Here is a 20000-nt window from a genome sequence, read left to right as displayed (position 1 = left end):
GTACCCCCCATACACTATACATACCCCAAATATATATGTACCCCCCATACACTATACATACCCCAAATATATATGTACCCCCCATACACTATACATACCCCAAATATATATGTACCCCCCATACACTATACATACCCCCAAATATATATGTGCACCCATACACTATACATACCCCCAAATATATACATACCCCCCATACACTATACACCCCCCCAAATATATAGGTACCTCCATACACTATACATACCCCCAGATATATAGGTACCTCCATACACTATAGATACCCCCAAATATATAGGTGCCTCCATACACTATACATACCCCCAAATATATATGTACCCCCATACACTATACACACCCCATAAATATATATATATATACACCCCCCACATATGTACCCCCTATACACACCCCTCAAATATATGTACCCCTCATACACACCCCACAAAAATATATATATATATATATATATATATATATATATATATATATATATATATATATACATATATATATATATATATATATACATATCCCCACATATATGTACCCCCATACACTATACATACCCAATATATATGTACGCCCGAACACTATACATACCTATATGTCCCCCCACACACTTCCTACACAAAAATATATTAGTGCCCCCATACACTATATACACCCCCCAATATATATAATATATATTCACCCCCCAAAAAAATATATAACCTCCACACTATACATATATAACCCCAAATATATATATATATATATATATATTTACATACATACATACATACATACATACATACACACTCCCCAAAATATATATCCCCCAACATGTATACACCTCACCCCACAAAATATATATATATATATATATATATATATATATACATATACACACACACACACACACCACACTTTTTTTTTGTATATATATATTTTTGTATATATATATTTTTTGTATATAAAGTGTGGGGTGTGTGTATATATATCTATATATATATATCCCACACTATATAACCCTAAATAGATATATATTCCCCAAATATAAAATAGATATATATCCCCCAAATAAATATATATATATATGTATGTATTATATTATATATATATTTTTTTTTTCTTTTGGGGGGGGAGGGTGTGTGTGTGTGTGTGTGTGTGTGTGTGTGTGTGTGTGTGTGTGTGTGTGTGTGTGTGTGTGTGTGTGTGTGTGTGTGTGTGTGTGTGTGTGTGTGTGTGTGTGTGTGTTTTAAATCCCCCAAATATGTATATGCACGCGCGCATACCCCCCAAATATATACACGCATGTGTGGGACTAGGTGAAATGTGTGCAGATCTGACTACGTCAGGGCTTTGACATTCATGGGTGCTGACTGTACGGACCCCCTATTATTACAGTGTGAATAATCTTTGAACCCTGAGGGGGAGGGGGATGGGGGGTCAGTTGAACCTGTTGATCTGTCTTTCCTATGTCCCTTCCCCGAGCACTGGATCCTAGAGAGGAGGAGGAGGGGGGTATGGTATGGAATGGAGACCACGTGTCTATTTATAAACACAGTGCTGTAACTGTATACCTCCCCCCCCCCTCCCCATATATACCCGCATCATGTTCTGCACTTCCAGGGGGGCTGGGAACAGGCTCCTGTCACCCAGGAAAGTGTGACATGGAAGATAATAACACGTTTCTGAATAGAGCGCGTTTACGAAGGACAGGACAACGAGCGCTTCACCATCAGAACAGCGATAACACAGGATGTAACACTGTGTGTGTGTGTGTGTGATATTCTTCTCTCTACATATAGTGTGTGTGTGTGTGTGTGTGTGTGTGTGTGTGTGTGTGTATATATGTGTGTATATATATATATATATATATATATATATACATATATATATACATACATACATACATACATACATACATACATACATACATACATACATACCTCGGTTTAAGGACACTCACTATAAGTACACTCGCGAGTAAGGACATATCGCCCAATAGGCAAACGGCAGCTCACGCATGCGCCGGTCAGCACGTCCTGAACAGCAATACCGGCTCCCTACCTGTACCGAAGCTGTGCACAAGCGGGGAGACTATAGAGCCTGTTACACATGCGTTATTTACATCAGTTATGCACGTATATGACGATTGCAGTACAGTACATGCATCGATAAGTGGGGAAAAGGTAGTGCTTCACTTTAAGTACATTTTCGCTTTACATACATGCTCCGGTCCCATTGCGTACGTTAATGCGGGGTATGCCTGTACACACAATATAAATATATATACACACATTAAATTATACACGCACATATATGGATATGTATGTCTTTATTTATATAGCGCGATCCCTGTACGCAGCGCGTCGCAGCAGTAACACAGGGGATATAATAATATAACACGTAATGGGGAATAAGCGCTTCAGACATAAAAGTAACATTAGGAAAAGGAGTCCCTGCCCCGCAGAGCTTACAATCTAAGTGATAAGAGTGGAGAACTTAGAGAGAGGTGTGTGTATATCTATCTATATATATATATATATATATATATATATATCTCCCATTTACTCTCCCGTCTTAATCCCTCTTCAGTGGGAGATCCTGCCTGTGACTCAGGCAGCCGCGGAGGGTTTAATACCCGCCCTCCCGCTTGGCGTTGTGACCCTGTCTCGCCGCGTGCTCTGAGCCATCTTTGGCAGCCTGTGTCTTCCTTGTTGTTATTGTTGTTGTTAGTACGGTTCACGTCGCCGCCCTGCCTCGTTCTCACGCACACACACACAGCCGCATGGCCAGACCGGGCGTCTCTCTCCCCTCTCTCTCTCCCCTCTCTCTCTCCCCTCTCTCTCTCCCCTCTCTCTCCCCTCTCTCCCCTCTCTCTCCCCTCTCTCTCCCCTCTCTCTCCCCTCTCTCTCCCCTCTCTCTCCCCTCTCCCTCCCCTCTCTCTCCCCTCTCTCTCTCTCCCTGTTATTAATGGCTCCCTTTTTCTCTCGGGGAGGGTTTGTTTTGTGTGTATCTGGTAGTGCCGGGAGGGGCTGGGGGAGAGGGGTAGAGCCCTCAGCACCACAGGCACAATAGATTTTGTTTACAACAGTTTCTCTTGCGCAAATAAGGAGGGGGCGCCATCAGGATTCTGCTCACAGTGTGTTCAGTCCCACGGAAGCCCCCTGGTACAGAGCAGTCGGCAGGGACACACTTGCACGCTCTCTCTCTTTCACTTGCGCGCTCTCTCTCTCTTTCACTTGCGCGCTCTCTCTCTCTTTCACTTGTGCGCTCTCTTTCACTTGCGCGCTCGCTCTCTTTCACATGCGTGCTCTCTCTCTCACTTGCGCGCTCTCTCTTTCACTGGCGCTCACTCTTGCACTCACACTCTCCCTCGCCCGCGCACTCTCTCCCTCGCCCGCGCACTCTCTCCCTCGCCCGCGCACTCTCTCCCTCGCCCGCGCACTCTCTCCCTCGCCCGCGCACTCTCTCCCTCGCCCGCGCACCCTCGCCCGCGCACCCTCGCCCGCGCACTCTCTCCCTCGGCCGCGCTCCCTCGCCCGCGCACTCTCTCCCTTGCCCGCACACCCCACACTAATATACACACACTAATAAATAAAAATACATAAATCTACACATACACTAATATATGCACACACACTAATACGCGCAAACATACACACCCAAATATATACACATAGTGTGTGTGTGTGTGTGTGTGTGTGTACATGAACACACAGCACAATGGGTGTTATTTATTACATTGTGATAGTGATATCTGTGTGCCCATATAGCAGATTCATGAATCACCCGCAATGTGTGTGTATAAATAAACATACAATATTATGTCTAAATACACATACCGTGCTTAATGTGTGTGCACTAGTACAAAGCTGAGTGTGAGAGTATCACAGCCTGTATAAACGCATTTATCCGTCGATCATTCGCTTGTAAGAACAGTCTCATCACGAGATGTGTGATATATGTATATATGTGTTTGATATGTAGATATGGTATATATGTGTCTATGGTATATATGTAGGGAAGGTTGTGTATGTATGGTGTGTTTTTATGATATGCAGGTATGACGTGTGTGTATGATATGTAGGTATGGTGCGTATGTGTTTAAAATTGTGTGTGTGTGTGTGTGTGTGTATATAGTATGTAGGTATGTATGTGTTTATAATATGTAGCTATGGTGTATATGGTATGTAGAGTAAATATGTGTATATATAGGTATGGTGTATATATGTGTTTATGATAGGTAGCTATGGTGTTTATTGTGTGTGTGTGTGTGTGTGTGTGTGTGTGTGTGTGTGTGTGTGTGTGTGTGTGTGTGTGTGTGTGTGTGTGTGTGTGTGTGTGTGTGTGTGTGTGTTTGCTTGCATAGGATGATCCATGTACAGAGCACTTCACAGCAGTAATAAAGGCAACAGAACAACGAGCTGTAATACACAATATTCTTATTGTTGTTTACATTAGCAAGTCAAACAGGAAATTCCCTGCCCCGAGGAGCTGACAATCTAAATGAAATGCAGATTAAGAGATCATAAAAATGCTCCACGTTTAATATAACTGAATCCACGTCCCCCGCCTTTCGTTCCCTCTGGGCTGAGCGGGGACAGTGTAACACAGACGCGCTTCTCATACACAGCGTGCCGTCTCCTGTATACTAGGCTGGGCGATCTCTCGTGTATAAACCTCTCGCGGTGTCCGAGCCTGCTACTTAGCGCAGGGGACGGCCAACGCCACTTCTCCAGGGCCACCAACAGATCAGGTTTTCAGGATATCCCTGCTTCAGCACAGGGGACTCAATCAGTGGCCCAGTCTCTGACTGCATCACCTGTGCTGAAGCAGGGATATCCATAATGCCTGGTATGTTGGTCTCCCTTGATGACACTGGGCAGTCCTGACTGTGGCCGCGGTTATAGTGGCCGCGTGCACGCAACATCGCGAGTACAAATGTGCGTTTCTCAATGAGGCCGCCCATAGTGCGGGGAGCGCTGCAGAGCGACAGCGCAGGCGATTTGTGAAAATCCAATTGAATGGTTTATTTCCGCGTCACGTGTGCGGTTCAGCCAAAGAGGGCGAACGAGCCCGGTGATGCGTCCGCCACGCCTCCCCTTCGCCTCCAGCCTAGTGCATGTTTCACGCGACGGACAGGCGAGTGACGTCACGCGCACGCCACAACTATAATCGCGGCCTCAGAGTGTAAGCTCTGCAGGGCAGGAATCCCCCCACCCCCTATATATGTCTATATCTGTACACGTATAGCTGTATGATATGAGCGGAGAGATATGATCAGTTATTGATATTGTGCCAACATATTCCATTGTACTGTTGGGCTGGGGGATGATAGATGAGACTAACCTCTCCCCCTCTCACTCTCTCTCTCTCTCCCCCTCTCACTCTCTCTCCCCATCTCACTCTCTCCCCCTCACTCTCTCCCACTCTCTCTCCCCCTCACTCTCTCTCCCCCTCTCACTCTCTCTCCCCCTCTCACTCTTTCTCCCCCTCTTTCTCCCCCTCTCTCTCTCTCCCCCTCTCTCTCTCTCTCCCCCTCTCTCCCCCTCTCTCTCTCTCTCCCCCTCTCTCTCTCTCCCCCTCCCACTCTCTCTCCCCCTCACTCTCTCTCCCCCTCACTCTCTCTCCCCCTCTCACTCTTCCCCTCCTCTCCCCCCCACACCTCTGCCCCCCCCCACCCCCTCTCTCCTGCAGACGGCGCTAAGCACCTTCTTTCAAGAGTCAAATGTCCCCAGCGCTCAGCATCACCCGCACATGGTGAGTACGCTCCTGGCACCCGCCGCTCCGTGGTGAACGCGCGGGGTTAATCTGTGTAGCGCTGCCTTGGGGGTTAATAGCTGGCCCTCCCCCGGGCATGCGCCTGGGCCTGCGGTCACCCGCTGGCAGGAATGTGTAGTGCGGCTCGGGGAGCACGTGACACTGCAGGGCCGGCACACGCATGTAAACACAGACCAAGCGTGTAACTACGCAGCAAGATGTCCTCCCAGGAACCGGGGGGGGGGGGGGGGGGGGGGGGGGCAATAATGAGATGCCCGTGTGTATTTATATGTAGATGTATAAATATTCACATGTATGTGCATGAATGGGACTCGGTGACTAGATTCCCGTGTTCCCTCTGTGTGGACACGTCGGGTCAGTGACTTTTGCATTGACGGCAAACTGACAGGTCAGTCCCTCCCAGGACCAAAGAGTACTACTGGCAGTGACAGGGTTAAGGGTCAGTCCCTCCCAGGACCAAAGAGTACTAATGGCAGTGACATGGTTAAGGGTCAGTCCCTCCTAGGGGCAAAGTGTACTAATGGCAGTTACAGGGTTAAAGGGTCAATCCCTCCTAGGGGCAAAGTATACTAATGGCAGTGACAGGGTTAAGGGGTCAGTCCCTCCTAGGGGCAAAGTGTACTAATGGCAGTGACATGGTTAAGGTGTCAGTCCCTCCTAGGGCAAAGTGTACTAATGGCAGTGACATGGTTAAGGGGTCAGTCTTCTCTCCTAGGGGCAAAGTGTACTAACGGCAGTTACATGGTTAAGGGGTCAGTCCCTCCAAGGGGCAAAGAGTACTAATGGCAGTGACATGGTTAAGGGATCAGTCCCTCCTAGGGGCAAAGTGTACTAATGGCAGTTACAGGGTTAAAGGGTCAATCCCTCCTAGGGGCAAAGTATACTAATGGCAGTGACAGGGTTAAGGGGTCATTCCCTGCTTGGGGCAAGTGTACTAATGGCAGTGACATGGTTAAGGGGTCAGTCCCTCCTAGGGGCAAAGTGTACTAATGGCAGTGACAAGGTTAAGGGGTCAGTCCCTCCTAGGGTCAAAGTGTACTAATGGCAGTGACAGGGTTAAGGGGTCAGTCCCTCCTAGGGGCAAAGTGTACTAATGGCAGTTACATGGTTAAGGGGTCAGTCTCTCCTAGGGGCAAAGTGTACTAATGGCAGTTATATGGTTAAGGGGTCAGTCCCTCCTAGGGGCAAAGTGTACTAATGGCAGTGACATGGTTAAGGGGTCAGTCTTCTCTCCTAGGGGCAAAGTGTACTAACGGCAGTTACATGGTTAAGGGGTCAGTCCCTCCAAGGGGCAAAGAGTACTAATGGCAGTGACATGGTTAAGGGATCAGTCCCTCCTAGGGGCAAAGTGTACTAATGGCAGTTACAGGGTTAAAGGGTCAATCCCTCCTAGGGGCAAAGTATACTAATGGTAGTGACAGGGTTAAGGGGTCAGTCCCTCCTAGGGGCAAAGTGTACTAATGGCAGTGACATGGTTAAGGGGTCAGTCCCTCCTAGGGGCAAAGTGTACTAATGGCAGTGACATGGTTAAGGGGTCAGTCTTCTCTCCTAGGGGCAAAGTGTACTAACGGCAGTTACATGGTTAAGGGGTCAGTCCCTCCAAGGGCAAAGCGTACTAATGGCAGTGACATGGTTAAGGGATCAGTCCCTCCTAGGGGCAAAGTGTACTAATGGCAGTTACAGGGTTAAAGGGTCAATCCCTCCTAGGGGCAAAGTATACTAATGGCAGTGACAGGGTTAAGGGGTCAGTCCCTCCTAGGGGCAAAGTGTACTAATGGCAGTGACATGGTTAAGGGGTCAGTCCCTCCTAGGGGCAAAGTGTACTAATGGCAGTGACAAGGTTAAGGGGTCAGTCCCTCCTAGGGGCAAAGTGTACTAATGGCAGTGACAGGGTTAAGGGGTCAGTCCCTCCTAGGGGCAAAGTGTACTAATGGTAGTGACAGGGTTAAGGGGTCAATCCCTCCTAGGGGCAAAGTATACTAATGGCAGTGACATGGTTAAGGGATCACTCCCTCCTAGGGGCAAAGTGTACTAATGGCAGTGACATGGTTAAGGGGTCAGTCCCTCCTAGGGGCAAAGTGTACTAATGGCAGTGACAAGGTTAAGGGGTCAGTCCCTCCTAGGGGCAAAGTGTACTAATGGCAGTGACAGGGTTAAGGGTCAGTCCCTCCTAGGGCAAAGTGTACTAATGGCAGTGACATGGTTAAGGGATCAGTCCCTCCTAGGGGCAAAGTGTACTAATGGCAGTTACAGGGTTAAGGGGTCAATCCCTCCTAGGGGCAAAGTATACTAATGGCAGTGACAGGGTTAAGGGGTCAGTCTTCTCTCCTAGGGGCAAAGTGTACTAATGGCAGTGACCTGGTTAAGGGGTCAGTCCCTCCTAGGGGCAAAGTGTACTAATGGCAGTGACATGGTTAAGGGGTCAGTCCCTCCTAGGGGCAAAGTGTACTAATGGCAGTGACAGGGTTAAGGGGTCAGTGTCTCCTAGGACCAACGTGTTTCTGCTTTTAGCGCACTTTGTCCGGCTATGGGGCATTGCACCCAGTTGCGATGTTTATGAAATGGTTTGTAGGACCGTGTTGAACTAACGACGGTGATGTTTGGTGACCTATTTAAGACGATTATTTGAACCTCTTGGCTGCTCGTGGGGTCCTGCACCTGAGCCCGTCCGGCAGCCATGATGTTTAATCCCACCGCTCCACCATTAACCTTGCCCTCATACCTCCTGCGTTCCAGATGTGCACCCAAGCAACACGCCTGCCACTCCGCCCAACTTCCCCGACGCCCTCGCCATGTTCTCCAAGCTCCGCACCTCGGAAAGCCTGCAGAGCAACGGCAGCCCGGCGGCCTCCAACGCCTGCTCGCCACCGGGCAACTTCAACCCCTACTGGGCCTCCTCCCCGCCTAACCAGCAGCAGCCGGCCTGGCTCCCCCAGCATCGCCCACCGCCCACCTCCACCACGCCCACCTTCACCACCACCACCAGCAACCAGTGTGGCCCCCAACACCCAACCCGCAGGAGCCCCCCAGAAAGCCATGGCTGCCATGGATGGTCAGAGATAAGACTGGGAACGACAGCGGGGGGGTAGGGGGGGAGAGGGGCGAGTCTGACACACACGCTACCCCCTTCCGTCTCCTCCCCCCCCCCTGAGATTTCCGAACTGTTTTTGTTTTTTGAAACGGAGGAAGAATCGGCAGCGAGGGAGGGGGTGGTGGGTGGTTTGAGTGTTCTCCCCTCTCTCTTCTCCCCCACCCCAAATCTCTTTTTAATATATAAGTATAATATATAAATATGTGAGTTTATGTAAGGTCCCAGGTGAGGGAGGAGGGGGGAACCTCCTGGATTTTTTTCGGGAAGCTTAAAGGGAGGACGTCGCCATTTTTCTGGATATAATAGTGAAGGCGGGAGTGTTTTTTTTATTTAAACCATTGAAGGGCTGGGGGGGGACGGGACGGACTGCGGTCCATGTTTTACCTCCCGGACGAGTCCCCAACCTGGTGGAACTTATGGAGTTTAAGGCGAGACACAGAGAGAGGTCACCAGCGCGACCTTGTGCGTCACAGAAGTGCCATCAGCCGGACAGTAGCAGCTTCATAAGCACCCAGGAGTGGGGTGACCGCTCGATGCTGTGAGGCATTGCAGGAGAAAGAAGACCTCCAGCAGACTGTGTGGGCAGCTGGCACACGAGGAGCGTGCGTTGACTGCAGGGGGCTGCCCGCTCCCCTCAGGCCAAACTAATTGATGTTGGCACTGTGGTTTTCGGGGTTCTGGAAGACGTATTGCCAGGCGGGCATCAGTGCCAGGCCCTGGAGACGGGCGCAGGTTGCATCTGGGTTTGTAAGTAACGCAGCTTCATATGAGCTCCCTGCCCAGTGGGGGCATCCCGGGGGGGGGGGGAGAATCTCTGCCTAATGTCCTCATTCACTCACAGCAATAAAATACGTTGCCCCCTTTCTCCCCCCCCCCCCCCCCATCAAAGGGTGGCCATTTTAAATGTGACCCATAGAGGCAGGTTCTTGCCAGCTGTGGGTTCATGTACAGGGATAGAATACTCCGGGAGACTGCACTGTATAATGATACTAAGTATCTCGGCACGCTTCCACAATGCTGCTTCAGAAAGAAAGGGAAAAAAAAAGGTATATAATAATATATAGTTATAAAGACAAATGCCCGAAGCGAAATTCTGCGTAACGTAGACGCATGGGGGCGCCGTTTCAACCCTCCCCCCCCCCCCCTTTTCTGGAAATGGAGCACAGCGCATTGTGTATTGATGCTGAGTATATCTTGCAAAGTGGGACAGGGCCATGTGAATCCGACCCTAAAAGTGGGGTCATCTGCAGCGTGCCTGCGATGCCCCTCCCCCCCCCCATGGTAATAACCAGGGGGGGATGCAGCTGTAATTAATGGTGGGTATTAATGTTTCTGGGTCTGTAGAGAAGCAGCTTCAGAAGGTGGAAGGGTGCACTGATGCTTAGTACTACTTTATAATGCAGCATGCTTTTTTTTTTTAATGAAAGTGAGGCCCCAATGTGGGGGGGGTTGTCTGGCCACAAAAGTGGGTAAGTGCATGCGTTTCTCGCTGTGATTAGGAAGCCCCTGGGATGTAGGGTGGGGTCAAAATCATGTTTATAACCAGCGGGGTCGGAGGATTTCTTTTTATTTTTAATTTAAAGAGGAAAAAAATAATAATTAAAAAAAAACTTTTTTAACCCAACCGTGTGAATTTCTGTGTGAGGGGGGGGGGGGGGGTGTTGGCAGGGGTGCACAGAGGACGGGGGGGGGGGGGGGTGGCTGGCAGGGGGTGCACAGAGGAGGGCAGGACTGTCCCTGTATGGCTGTGTATTTATACCGGGACATGCCTGTGTCAGGATCTTGTGCTCAGCTGTCAGTGGAATCTCTATTGTGACAAAGCTCCGGATTAGATTACCCGGGGAGTGACACTCATCTTTACCAGGCACACGTTTGTGTGTAAGATTTAACCACAGACATGGCAGCCTGTGATGTGTAATTGAAAGTGCTTTCAAACACAGTGTTATATAAAAGTGTGTGTGTGTGTGTGTGTGTGTGTGTATATGTCTAGTCCATACATGCTTATCTTTATACCTATACAAGCCATGTATACACAACTTCCCACAGGCTGTAGCAAATATTTCAGAGAGCACGTCTGTGTTTATTCTGCTTTCTAGACAGCCTCTCCCTGCGTGTGTAGCCCCCTCCCTGCGTGTGTAGCCCCTCCCTGCGTGTGTAGCCCCCTCCCTGCGTGTGTAGCCCCCTCCCTGCGTGTGTAGCCCTCTCCCTGCCTGTGTAGCCCCCTCCCTGCGTGTGTAGCCCCCTCCCTGCGTGTGTAGCCCCCTCCCTGCGTGTGTAGCCCCCTCCCTGCGTGTGTAGGCCTCTCCCTGCGTGTGTAGCCCCCTCCCTGCGTGTGTAGGCCTCTCCCTGCGTGTGTAGCCCCCTCCCTGCGTGTGTAGCCCCCTCCCTGCGTGTGTAGCCCCCTCCCTGCGTGTGTAGGCCCCTCCCTGCGTGTGTAGGCCCCTCCCTGCGTGTGTAGCCCCCTCGCTGTTACCACCAGGGCCTCCCCACGTGGGTAACACTCCCTCCTTCGTGTGAAACCCTCTCCCTGGCACTGAGAGGGTTAAGTGTATGTGTTGTGTCCACGCGCCGCCTGCACACATCCTTCCTGCACACGTGTTCGCTTCATTCACACAATGTGCTACACGCTTCCTCTCGCATCCGCCAGCGCTCACACGCACACTGACCTCTCGCCCCCTCACGCACACTGACCTCTCGCCCCCTCACGCACACTGACCTCTCGCCCCCCTCACGCACACTGACCTCTCGCCCCCTCACGCACACTGACCTCTCGCCCCCCTCACGCACACTGACCTCTCGCCCCCTCACGCACACTGACCTCTCGCCCCCCTCACGCACACTGACCTCTCGCCCCCCTCACGCACCCTGACCTCTCGCCCACGCACACTGACCTCTCGCCCCCCTCACGCACACTGACCTCTCGCCCCCTCACGCACACTGACCTCTCGCCCCCCTCACGCACACTGACCTCTTGCCCCCCTCACGCACACTGACCTCTCGCCCCCCTCACGCACCCTGACCTCTCGCCCACGCACACTGACCTCTCGCCGCCCTCACGCACACTGACCTCTCGCCCCCCTCACGCACACTGACCTCTCGCCCCCCCACGCACACCAACCCCCTCCCTGCACATTGACCCCCTACCCCCACACTAACCCCCCACTCACACTGACGTCTCGCCCCCCCACACACACACTGACCTCTCGCCCCCCCTCATGCACTGACCTCTCTCCCCCCCACGCACACCAACCCCCTCCCTGCACACTGACCCCCCCCCACTCACACTGACCCCCCCTCCCATCCCACATGCACAATGACCCCCCCCCTCCCCAACACACACACACTCTACTACTCCCAGGCACGCAGTCACTGATTCTCTCCCCCCCCCCCCTCTCTCTCTCTACATACCCTTTGTAACTCACATTTATCCACACCAACTGTCCCCCATCAACACCCACCGTCCCCCACCCACACACGGACATACACATCACTGCCTCCTTGCTATCACTAGGGTGCGGTAATTCACAGAGACAGCATGAGGTTATTTATTCATTCCTCCAAGTGACAGCGCGTGACACCCCGAGACTGTCATGTGCCAGCACCCCCTTCCACCTTATAACACCCGCATGATATTGTTACCGGAATATGAATTCAGCAGTGCAGCGCTAGAGGCGGTCCTCGTTATCCGACAATCTGCTCTGGGAAACTAGCCTCGGATAAGCCGCTCCGCGGAACGCAGTGTGACGCCTCGGATAAGCCGCTCCGCGGAGCGCAGTGTGACGCCTCGGATAAGCCACTCCGCGGAATGCATTGACACCTCGGATAAGCCGCTCCACGGAATGCATTGACGCCTCGGATAAGCCGCTCCGCGGAATGCATTGACGCCTCGGATAAGCCGCTCCGCGGAACGCAGTGTGACGCCTCGGATAAGCCGCTCCGCGGAACGCAGTGTGACGCCTCGGATAAGCCGCTCCGCGGAACGCAGTGTGACGCCTCGGATAAGCCGCTCCGCGGAACGCAGTGTGACGCCTCGGATAAGCCGCTCCGCGGAACGCAGTGTGACGCCTCGGATAAGCCGCTCCGCGGAACGCAGTGTGACGCCTCGGATAAGCAGCTCCACGGAACGCAGTGTGACGCCTCGGATAAGCAGCTCCGCGGAACGCAGTGTGACGCCTCGGATAAGCAGCTCCGCGGAACGCAGTGTGACGCCTGGGATAAGCCGCTCCGCGGAATGCATTAACGCCTCGGATAAGCCGCTCCGCGGAACGCAGTGACGCCTCGGATAAGCCGCTCCGCGGAACGCAGTGTGACGCCTCGGATAAGCCGCTCCGCGGAATGCATTGACGCCTCGGATAAGCCGCTCCGCGGAACGCAGTGTGACGCCTCAGATAAGGCGCTTTGCGGAATGCATTGTGACGCCTCGGATAAGCCACTCCGCGGAATGCAGTGTGATGCCTCGGATAAGCCGCTCCGCGGAATGCAGTGACGCCTCGGATAAGCCGCTCCGCGGAATGCATTGACGCCTCGGATAAGCCGCTCCGCGGAATGCATTGACGCCTCGGATAAGCAGCTCCGCGGACGCAGTGTGACGCCTCGGATAAGCCGCTCCGCGGAACGCAGTGTGACGCCTCGGATAAGCCGCTCCACGGAATGCATTGTGACGCCTCGGATAAGCCGCTCCGCGGAATGCATTGACGCCTCGGGTCTCGGATAAGCCGCTCCGCGGAATGCATTGACGCCTCGGGTAAGCCGCTCCACGGATTGCATTGACGCCTCGGATAAGCCGCTCCGCGGAATGCATTGACGCCTCGGATAAGACGCTCCGCGGCATGCAGTGATGCCTCGGATAAGAAACGCATCCGCGGCATGCATTGACTCCTTGGATAAGCCGCTCCGCGGAATGCATTGACGCCTCAGGTAAATCACTCCGCGGAATGCATTGACGCCTCGGATAAGCCGCTCCGCGAAATGCATTGACGCCTCGGATAAGCCGCTCCGCGGAATGCATTGACACGTAGGATAAGCCGCTCCGCAGAATGCATTGACGCCTCGTATAAGCCGCTCCGCAGAATTCAGTGACGCCTCGGATAAGCCGCTCTGCGGAATGCATTGACGCGTAGGATAAGCCGCTCCGCGGAAACGCAGTGTGACGCCTCGGATAAGCCGCTCCGCGGAATGCAGTGACGCCTCGGATAAGCCGCTCCGCGGAATGCAGTGACGCCTCGGATAAGCCGCTCTGCGGAATGCAGTGTGACGCCTCGGATAAGCCGCTCCGCGAATGCATTGACACCTTGGATAAGTCGCTCCGCGGAATGTAGTGACGCCTGGGATAAGCCGCTCCGCGGAACGCATTGACGCCTCGGATAAGCCGCTCCGCGGAATGCATTGTGACGCCTCGGATAAGCCGCTCCGCGGAATGCAGTGACGCCTGGGATAAGCCGCTCCGCGGAATGCAGTGACGCCTGGGACAAGCCGCTCCGCGGAACGCATTGACGCCTCGGATAAGCCGCTCCGCGGAATGCATTGACGCCTCGGATAAGCCGCTCCGCGGAATGCATTGTGACGCCCTCGGATAAGCCCGCTCCGCGGAATGCATTGGGTCTCGGATAAGCCGTTTGTCGTAAAGCGAAACGACGGATAGCGAGGACCGGCCTGTATACACAGTCTGGAGTGTGTGTTACTAGAAAATGTGTGTGCGTACTCGCCCTGGGGAATTGCAGAGTGGTTGTAGGTTGTGGGGCCTTTTACTGCGGTTCTTCGTAGATTATAATGTGCAGAGATTTGCAAACCTCACAGGTGTCTCCTTCCTCTGGCGTGTAACGCTGTATTATATAGATACGCTGAGAACATGCTTGTATTTAGAGAGGTGTGTTTGTGTGTGTGTGTATAAATAATATGCACACAGTTATAGAAACCTGATGGACAGATGTGCGTTGCCGGTATTGGTTACTTAAATTGTTTCCCTCTCTCCTTTTCCCCAACTTCTTTCCCCCGCCCCCCACTCTCCGCGACCCGCCTTCTCTCTCTCCCCCCTCTCCCCTCTCCCCCACACCTCCCTTCTCTCTCCCCCCACACCTCCCTTCTCTCTCCCCCCACCACCTTCCTTCTCTCTCCCCCCACACCTCCCTTTTCTCTACCCCACCACCTTCCTTCTGTCTCCCCCCCCACACCTCCCTTCTCTCTCTCCCCCTTTCTCTCTTCCCCCCCACCCCCTTCTCTCTTCCCCCCCACACCCCTTCTCTCTTTCCCCCCACCCCCCTTCTCTCTTCCCCCCTTCTCTCCTGCCCCCCACCCCCCTTCTCTCTTCCCCCCTTCTCTCCTCCCCCCCCCACCCCCCTTCTCTCTTCCCCCCTACCCCCCTTCTCTTTTCCCCCCTTCTCTCCCCCCACCCCCCTTCTACTCTTCCCCCTTCTCTCCCCCCAACCCCCTTCTCTCTTCCCCCCCCCCCCCCTTCTCTCTTCCCCCCCCTTCTCTCTTCCCCTCCCTTCTCTCTTCCCACCCTTCTCTTCCCTTCTGTGCCAGAGTTGCAGGGTCTCCCCTTTCTCTCTCTCTCCCCCTTCTCTCCCCCTGCCGTGTTGCCCATCTGTACCAGAGTTGCAGGGTCTCCCCTTCTCCCCGCCTTCATGTTCTGGTAACTCTGCACCAGGGGGAACAGACATTAACCTGGGGGATTGGTTTAACCTGTTCACTACCGGGACGGACCCAAGCTTCTCCTGGGCCCCACTGATAACAAGACGCCGTCCTCAGCCTGCGCTGTGGGAGGAGTTTATTTCATATGACAGGCTCGTCCTCGCTGCGCTGGTTGTAGGTCACGTCCATCCTGACTTCCAGGGTCCTCCCTGCCCGGGTGGGGGTCTCGGCGCGTCCCTGGGGATCGGAGCCGAGCCGTTCCTGCGAGACTCGCGGCAGAGCTGTGCGTGGGGGGTTACAGTATATAGAACACAATATATCACTTGCTACTTTTACAAATGCTCTTTAATTTTACATAAGCACCAAAACTGCCCGCTGCCCAGCAAATTCCGGCACAGACACCCCACGGCAGGCCCACTTTGGCAGTGAAGGGGTTAAGTAAACCGTGTCTCTCTCTCCTCTCCCCCCCTTCCTTCTGTTCTCTCTCTCCCCCCCTTCCTTCTGTCTCTCTCCCCCCCCGTTCCCCTCTGTCTGTCCTCTCTCTCCCCCCCCCTTCCTTCGGTCTCCTCTCTCTCCCCCCCTTCCTTCTGTCTCTCCCCCCCCCCCTTCCTTCTGTCTCTCTTCCCCCTTTCCCTCTGTCTCTCTCCCCCTCTTTCCTCTGTCTGTCTGTCCCCCCCTTTCCCTATGTCTTTCTCCCCCTTCCCTCTGTCTCCCCCCTTCCTGCTCTGTGTCTCCCCCCCTTCCCTCTGTCTCCCCGCTCTCTGTGTCTCCCCCCCTTCTCTCTGTCTCCCCCTCTCTGCATCTCCCCCCCCCCTTCCCTCTCTGTATCTCCCCCCCCTTCCCTCTCTGTGTCTCCCCCCCTTCCCTCTCTGTGTCTCCCCCCCCTTCCCTCTCTGTATCTCCCCTTCTCCCTCTCTGTGTCTCCCCCTCTCCCTTCTGTGTCTCCCCCTCTCCCTTCTGTGTCTCCCCCTCTCCCTTCTGTGTCTCCCCCTCTCCCTTCTGTGTCTCCCCCTCTCCCTTCTGTGTCTCCCCCTCTCTGTGGTCTCCCCCCTTCCCTCTCTGTGTCTCCCCCTCTCCCCCTCTGTGTCCCCCCCCTCCTACCCGTACAGTACCTGTGTGGCCTCGCGATGAGGATTTGGCACTCTGTGGGCGGGAGGGGAAGTTCCCATCGTTGGGGGACTGAGATTTTTGGGAGGCCCGAAAGAGCTTCAATCTGGGCTTGGAAGTTCCTGGAAAGGGGTGAGGGAGAGGAATGTGAGGTGACACTCGCCCCATAAAAACAGCATGTAAAGTACAGTCGTCGACGTATCCACAAATCCCCCCCCTCCCCCCCCAAGGTTACAGCAATCCTGGCTACTCTGTATTTTAATAGTTTGAAACAGGGGTCCCTGTTGCTGCTGCGCCCCCTTCCCTCCTGGAGCTGGGCTGCACTACCTTCAGTTCCCTGGGAGTTTAAAATGGCCACCATACCGCAGACCAATAGAAAACCACTACGGCAGACCGTGGCGTCTTGTTGGATGACCACAGGCACACATCTTTGAACCGGGGCTGAAGATAACTGTCCAGCTCGGAGGAACCCCTGATTCAAATCCTGTTACATGTATTTCAGATTTGGCAAGTACGTCTGCTCTCAGTACACTGAAGTGTGAAGCCACAATCACTGTCACGTACACACTGTCCCCCCCCCCGGTGTGCAGGTCTGTGTACGTGGGTGCGTAGGTGTGTGCATCTCGGTGCGAGCATAGGTCTGTCTGTGTGGGTCCGTTCATCTGGGGGGGGGGGGGGGGGCGTTGGTCTGAGTGTAGGTGCATGCATCTGGGGGGTGCAGAAGTCTTGTGTGGGTAGGTGCATGCATCTGGGGGTGCAGAGGTCTGTGTGTAGGTGCATGCATCTGGGGGTGCAGAGGTCTGTGTGGGTAGGTGCATGCATCTGGGGGTGCAGAGGTCTGTGGTGGGTAGGTGCATGCATCTGGGGGTGCAGAGGTCTGTGTGGGTAGGTGCTGCATCTGGGGGTGCAGAGGTCTGTGTGGGTAGGTGCATGCATCTGGGGGTGCAGAGGTCTGTGTGGGTAGGTGCTTGCATCTGGGGGTGCAGAGGTCTGTGTGGGTAGGTGCATGCCATCTGGGGGTGCAGAGGTCTGTGTGGGTAGGTGCATGCATCTGGGGTGCAGAGGTCTGTGTGGGTAGGTGCATGCATCTGGGGGTGCAGAGGTCTGTGTGGTAGGTGCTTGCATCTGGGGGTGCAGAGGTCTGTGTGGGTAGGTGCATGCATCTGGGGGTGCGGAGGTCTGTGTGGGTAAGGTGTGTGTACGTCTGGGTGTGCGCAAGTGTGTAGGGTTGTACATCTATTTATACAAAGGGGGAAATGCCTTCTGATTAAGACATGAACGTGTGTGTCGTTTGTATGTGCAGCACAAGTGCATGTTACCACGGTGCTATGTACTGTACATATAAATATACACGGAGTGTGATTAATCTTCCAGAGAAGTTGCCTGAAAGTTCTGAGCTTCCACCAATGAAGGAGAGAACGTGGAACACGAAGCTCTGAGCTTCCACCAATGAAAGGAGAGACGTGGAACACGAAGCTCTGAGCTTCCATCAATGAAGGAGAGAACGCGGAACACTAAGCTCTGAGCTTCCACCAATGAAAGGAGAGAATGTGGAACGCTAAGCTCTGAGCTTCCACCAATGAAAGGAGAGAATGTGGAACGCTAAGCTCTGAGCTTCCACCAATGAAAGGAGAGAATGCAGAACACGAAGCTCTGAGCTTCCACCAATGAAAGGAGAGAACATGGAACGCTAAGCTCTGAGCTTCCACCAATGAAAGGAGAGAACGCAGAACACGAAGCTCTGAGCTTCCACCAATAAAAGGAGAGGAACATGGAACGCTAAGCTCTGAGCTTCCACCAATGAAAAGAGAGAACGTGGAACGCTAAGCTCTGAGCTTCCACCAATGAAAGGAGAGGACGCAGACGCTAAGCTCTGAGCTTCCACCAATGAAAGGAGAGAACGCGGAACGCTAAGCTCTGAGCTTCCACCAATGAAAGGAGAGAACGTGGAACGCTAAGCTCTGAGCCTCCACCAATGAAAGGAGAGAACGTGAACACTAAGCTCTGAGCTTCCACACACCAATGAAAGGAGAGAACGTAGAACGCTAAGCTCTGAGCTTCCATGCACCAATGAAAGGAGAGAACGTGGAAAGCTAAGCTCTGAGCTTCCACCAATGAAAGGCGAGAACGTGGAACACCTAAGCTCTGAGCTTCCACCAATGAAAGGAGAGAACGCGGAATGCTAAGCTCTGAGGTTCCACCAATGAAAGGAGAGAACGTGGAATGTTAAGCTCTGAGCTTCCAACCAATGAAAGGCGAGAACGTGGAACATCTAAGCTCTGAGCTTCCACCAATGAAAGGAGAGAACGTGGAACACTAAGCTCTGAGCTTCCACCCAATGAAAGGCGAGAACATGGAACACTAAGCTCTGATCTTCCACCAATGAAAAGCAAGAACGCGGAACGCTAAGCCTCTGAGCTTCCACCAATGAAAGGAGAAAATGTGGAACACTAAGCTCTGAGCTTCCACCGATGAAAGGAGAGAACGTGGAATGCTAAGATCTGAGTTTCCACCAATGAAAGGAGAGAAACGTGGAATGCTAAGATCTGAGTTTCCACCAATGAAAGGAGAGAACGTGGAACGCTAAGCTCTGAGCTTCCAGCAATGAAGGAGAGAACGTGGAACGCTAAGCTCAGAGCTTCCACCAATGAAAGGAAAGAACGTGGAACACTAAGCTCTGAGCTTCCACACACCAATGAAAGGAGAGAACGTGGAACGCTAAGCTCTGAGCTTCCACGCACCAATGAAAGGAGAGAACGTGGAAAGCTAAGCTCTGAGCTTCCACCAATGAAAGGCGAGAACGTGGAACACTAAGCTCTGAGCTTCCACCAATGAAAGGAGAGAACGTGGAACGCTAAGCTCTGAGCTTCCACGCACCAATGAAAGGAGAGAACGTGGAAAGCTAAGCTCTGAGCTTCCACCAATGAAAGGCGAGAACGTGGAACACTAAGCTCTGAGCTTCCACCAATGAAAGGAGAGAACGCGGAACGCTAAGCTCTGAGGTTCCACCAATGAAAGAGAGAACGTGGAAGGCTAAGCTCTGAGCTTCTACCAATGAAAGGCGAGAACGTGGAACACTAAGCTCTGAGCTTCCACCAATGAAAGGAGAGAACGTGGAACACTAAGCTCTGAGCTTACCACCAATGAAAGGCGAGAACATGGAACACTAAGCTCTGAGCTTCCACCAATGAAAGGCGAGAACGTGGAATACTAAGCTCTGTGCTTCCACCAATGAAAGGAGAGAACGCGGAACGCTAAGCTCTGAGCTTCCACCAATGAGATAACTTAAGCTCTGAACATTCCACTGACAGCCAGCTGAGGGGTGAAAACCCCCCACTACGAGTGAAACTCACATACATAGATGCGTGTATGTGTATGTGGTATACATACAACATTCATA

General features: G+C 52.8%; 2 protein-coding genes and 1 long non-coding RNA gene across 3 annotated transcripts in view; 1 reads left to right on the top strand and 2 right to left on the bottom strand.

Moving 5' to 3' along the window:
- The window catches only part of UBALD2 (UBA like domain containing 2), an 11528-nt gene extending 1041 nt beyond the window's left edge, over positions 1–10487 (top strand). The window contains 4 exon segments of the mRNA XM_075579758.1: positions 5689–5783; positions 8522–8697; positions 8700–8777; positions 8780–10487. Coding sequence (XP_075435873.1) covers positions 5689–5783; positions 8522–8697; positions 8700–8777; positions 8780–8835 — 405 coding nt within the window. The 3' untranslated portion in view covers positions 8836–10487.
- A 5119-nt stretch (positions 10488–15606) lies between these two features.
- LOC142472514 (uncharacterized) lies at positions 15607–16718 on the bottom strand. Its single transcript, XR_012789744.1, has 2 exons — positions 16606–16718; positions 15607–15774 (listed from the first exon to the last, which is right to left on the bottom strand). It is a non-coding gene; the product is annotated as an uncharacterized LOC142472514 (long non-coding RNA).
- A 1244-nt stretch (positions 16719–17962) lies between these two features.
- The window catches only part of QRICH2 (glutamine rich 2), a 34374-nt gene continuing 32336 nt past the window's right edge, over positions 17963–20000 (bottom strand). The window contains exon 16 of the mRNA XM_075579598.1: positions 17963–18170. Within this exon, the coding sequence (XP_075435713.1) occupies positions 17963–18170 (208 nt within the window). The remainder of the gene's footprint in view (positions 18171–20000) is intronic.

Source organism: Ascaphus truei, chromosome 22 (genome assembly GCF_040206685.1).
Source record: "Ascaphus truei isolate aAscTru1 chromosome 22, aAscTru1.hap1, whole genome shotgun sequence".
Taxonomy (NCBI): Eukaryota; Metazoa; Chordata; class Amphibia; order Anura; family Ascaphidae; genus Ascaphus; species Ascaphus truei.
This window is presented reverse-complemented; position numbering and strand designations above follow the sequence as displayed.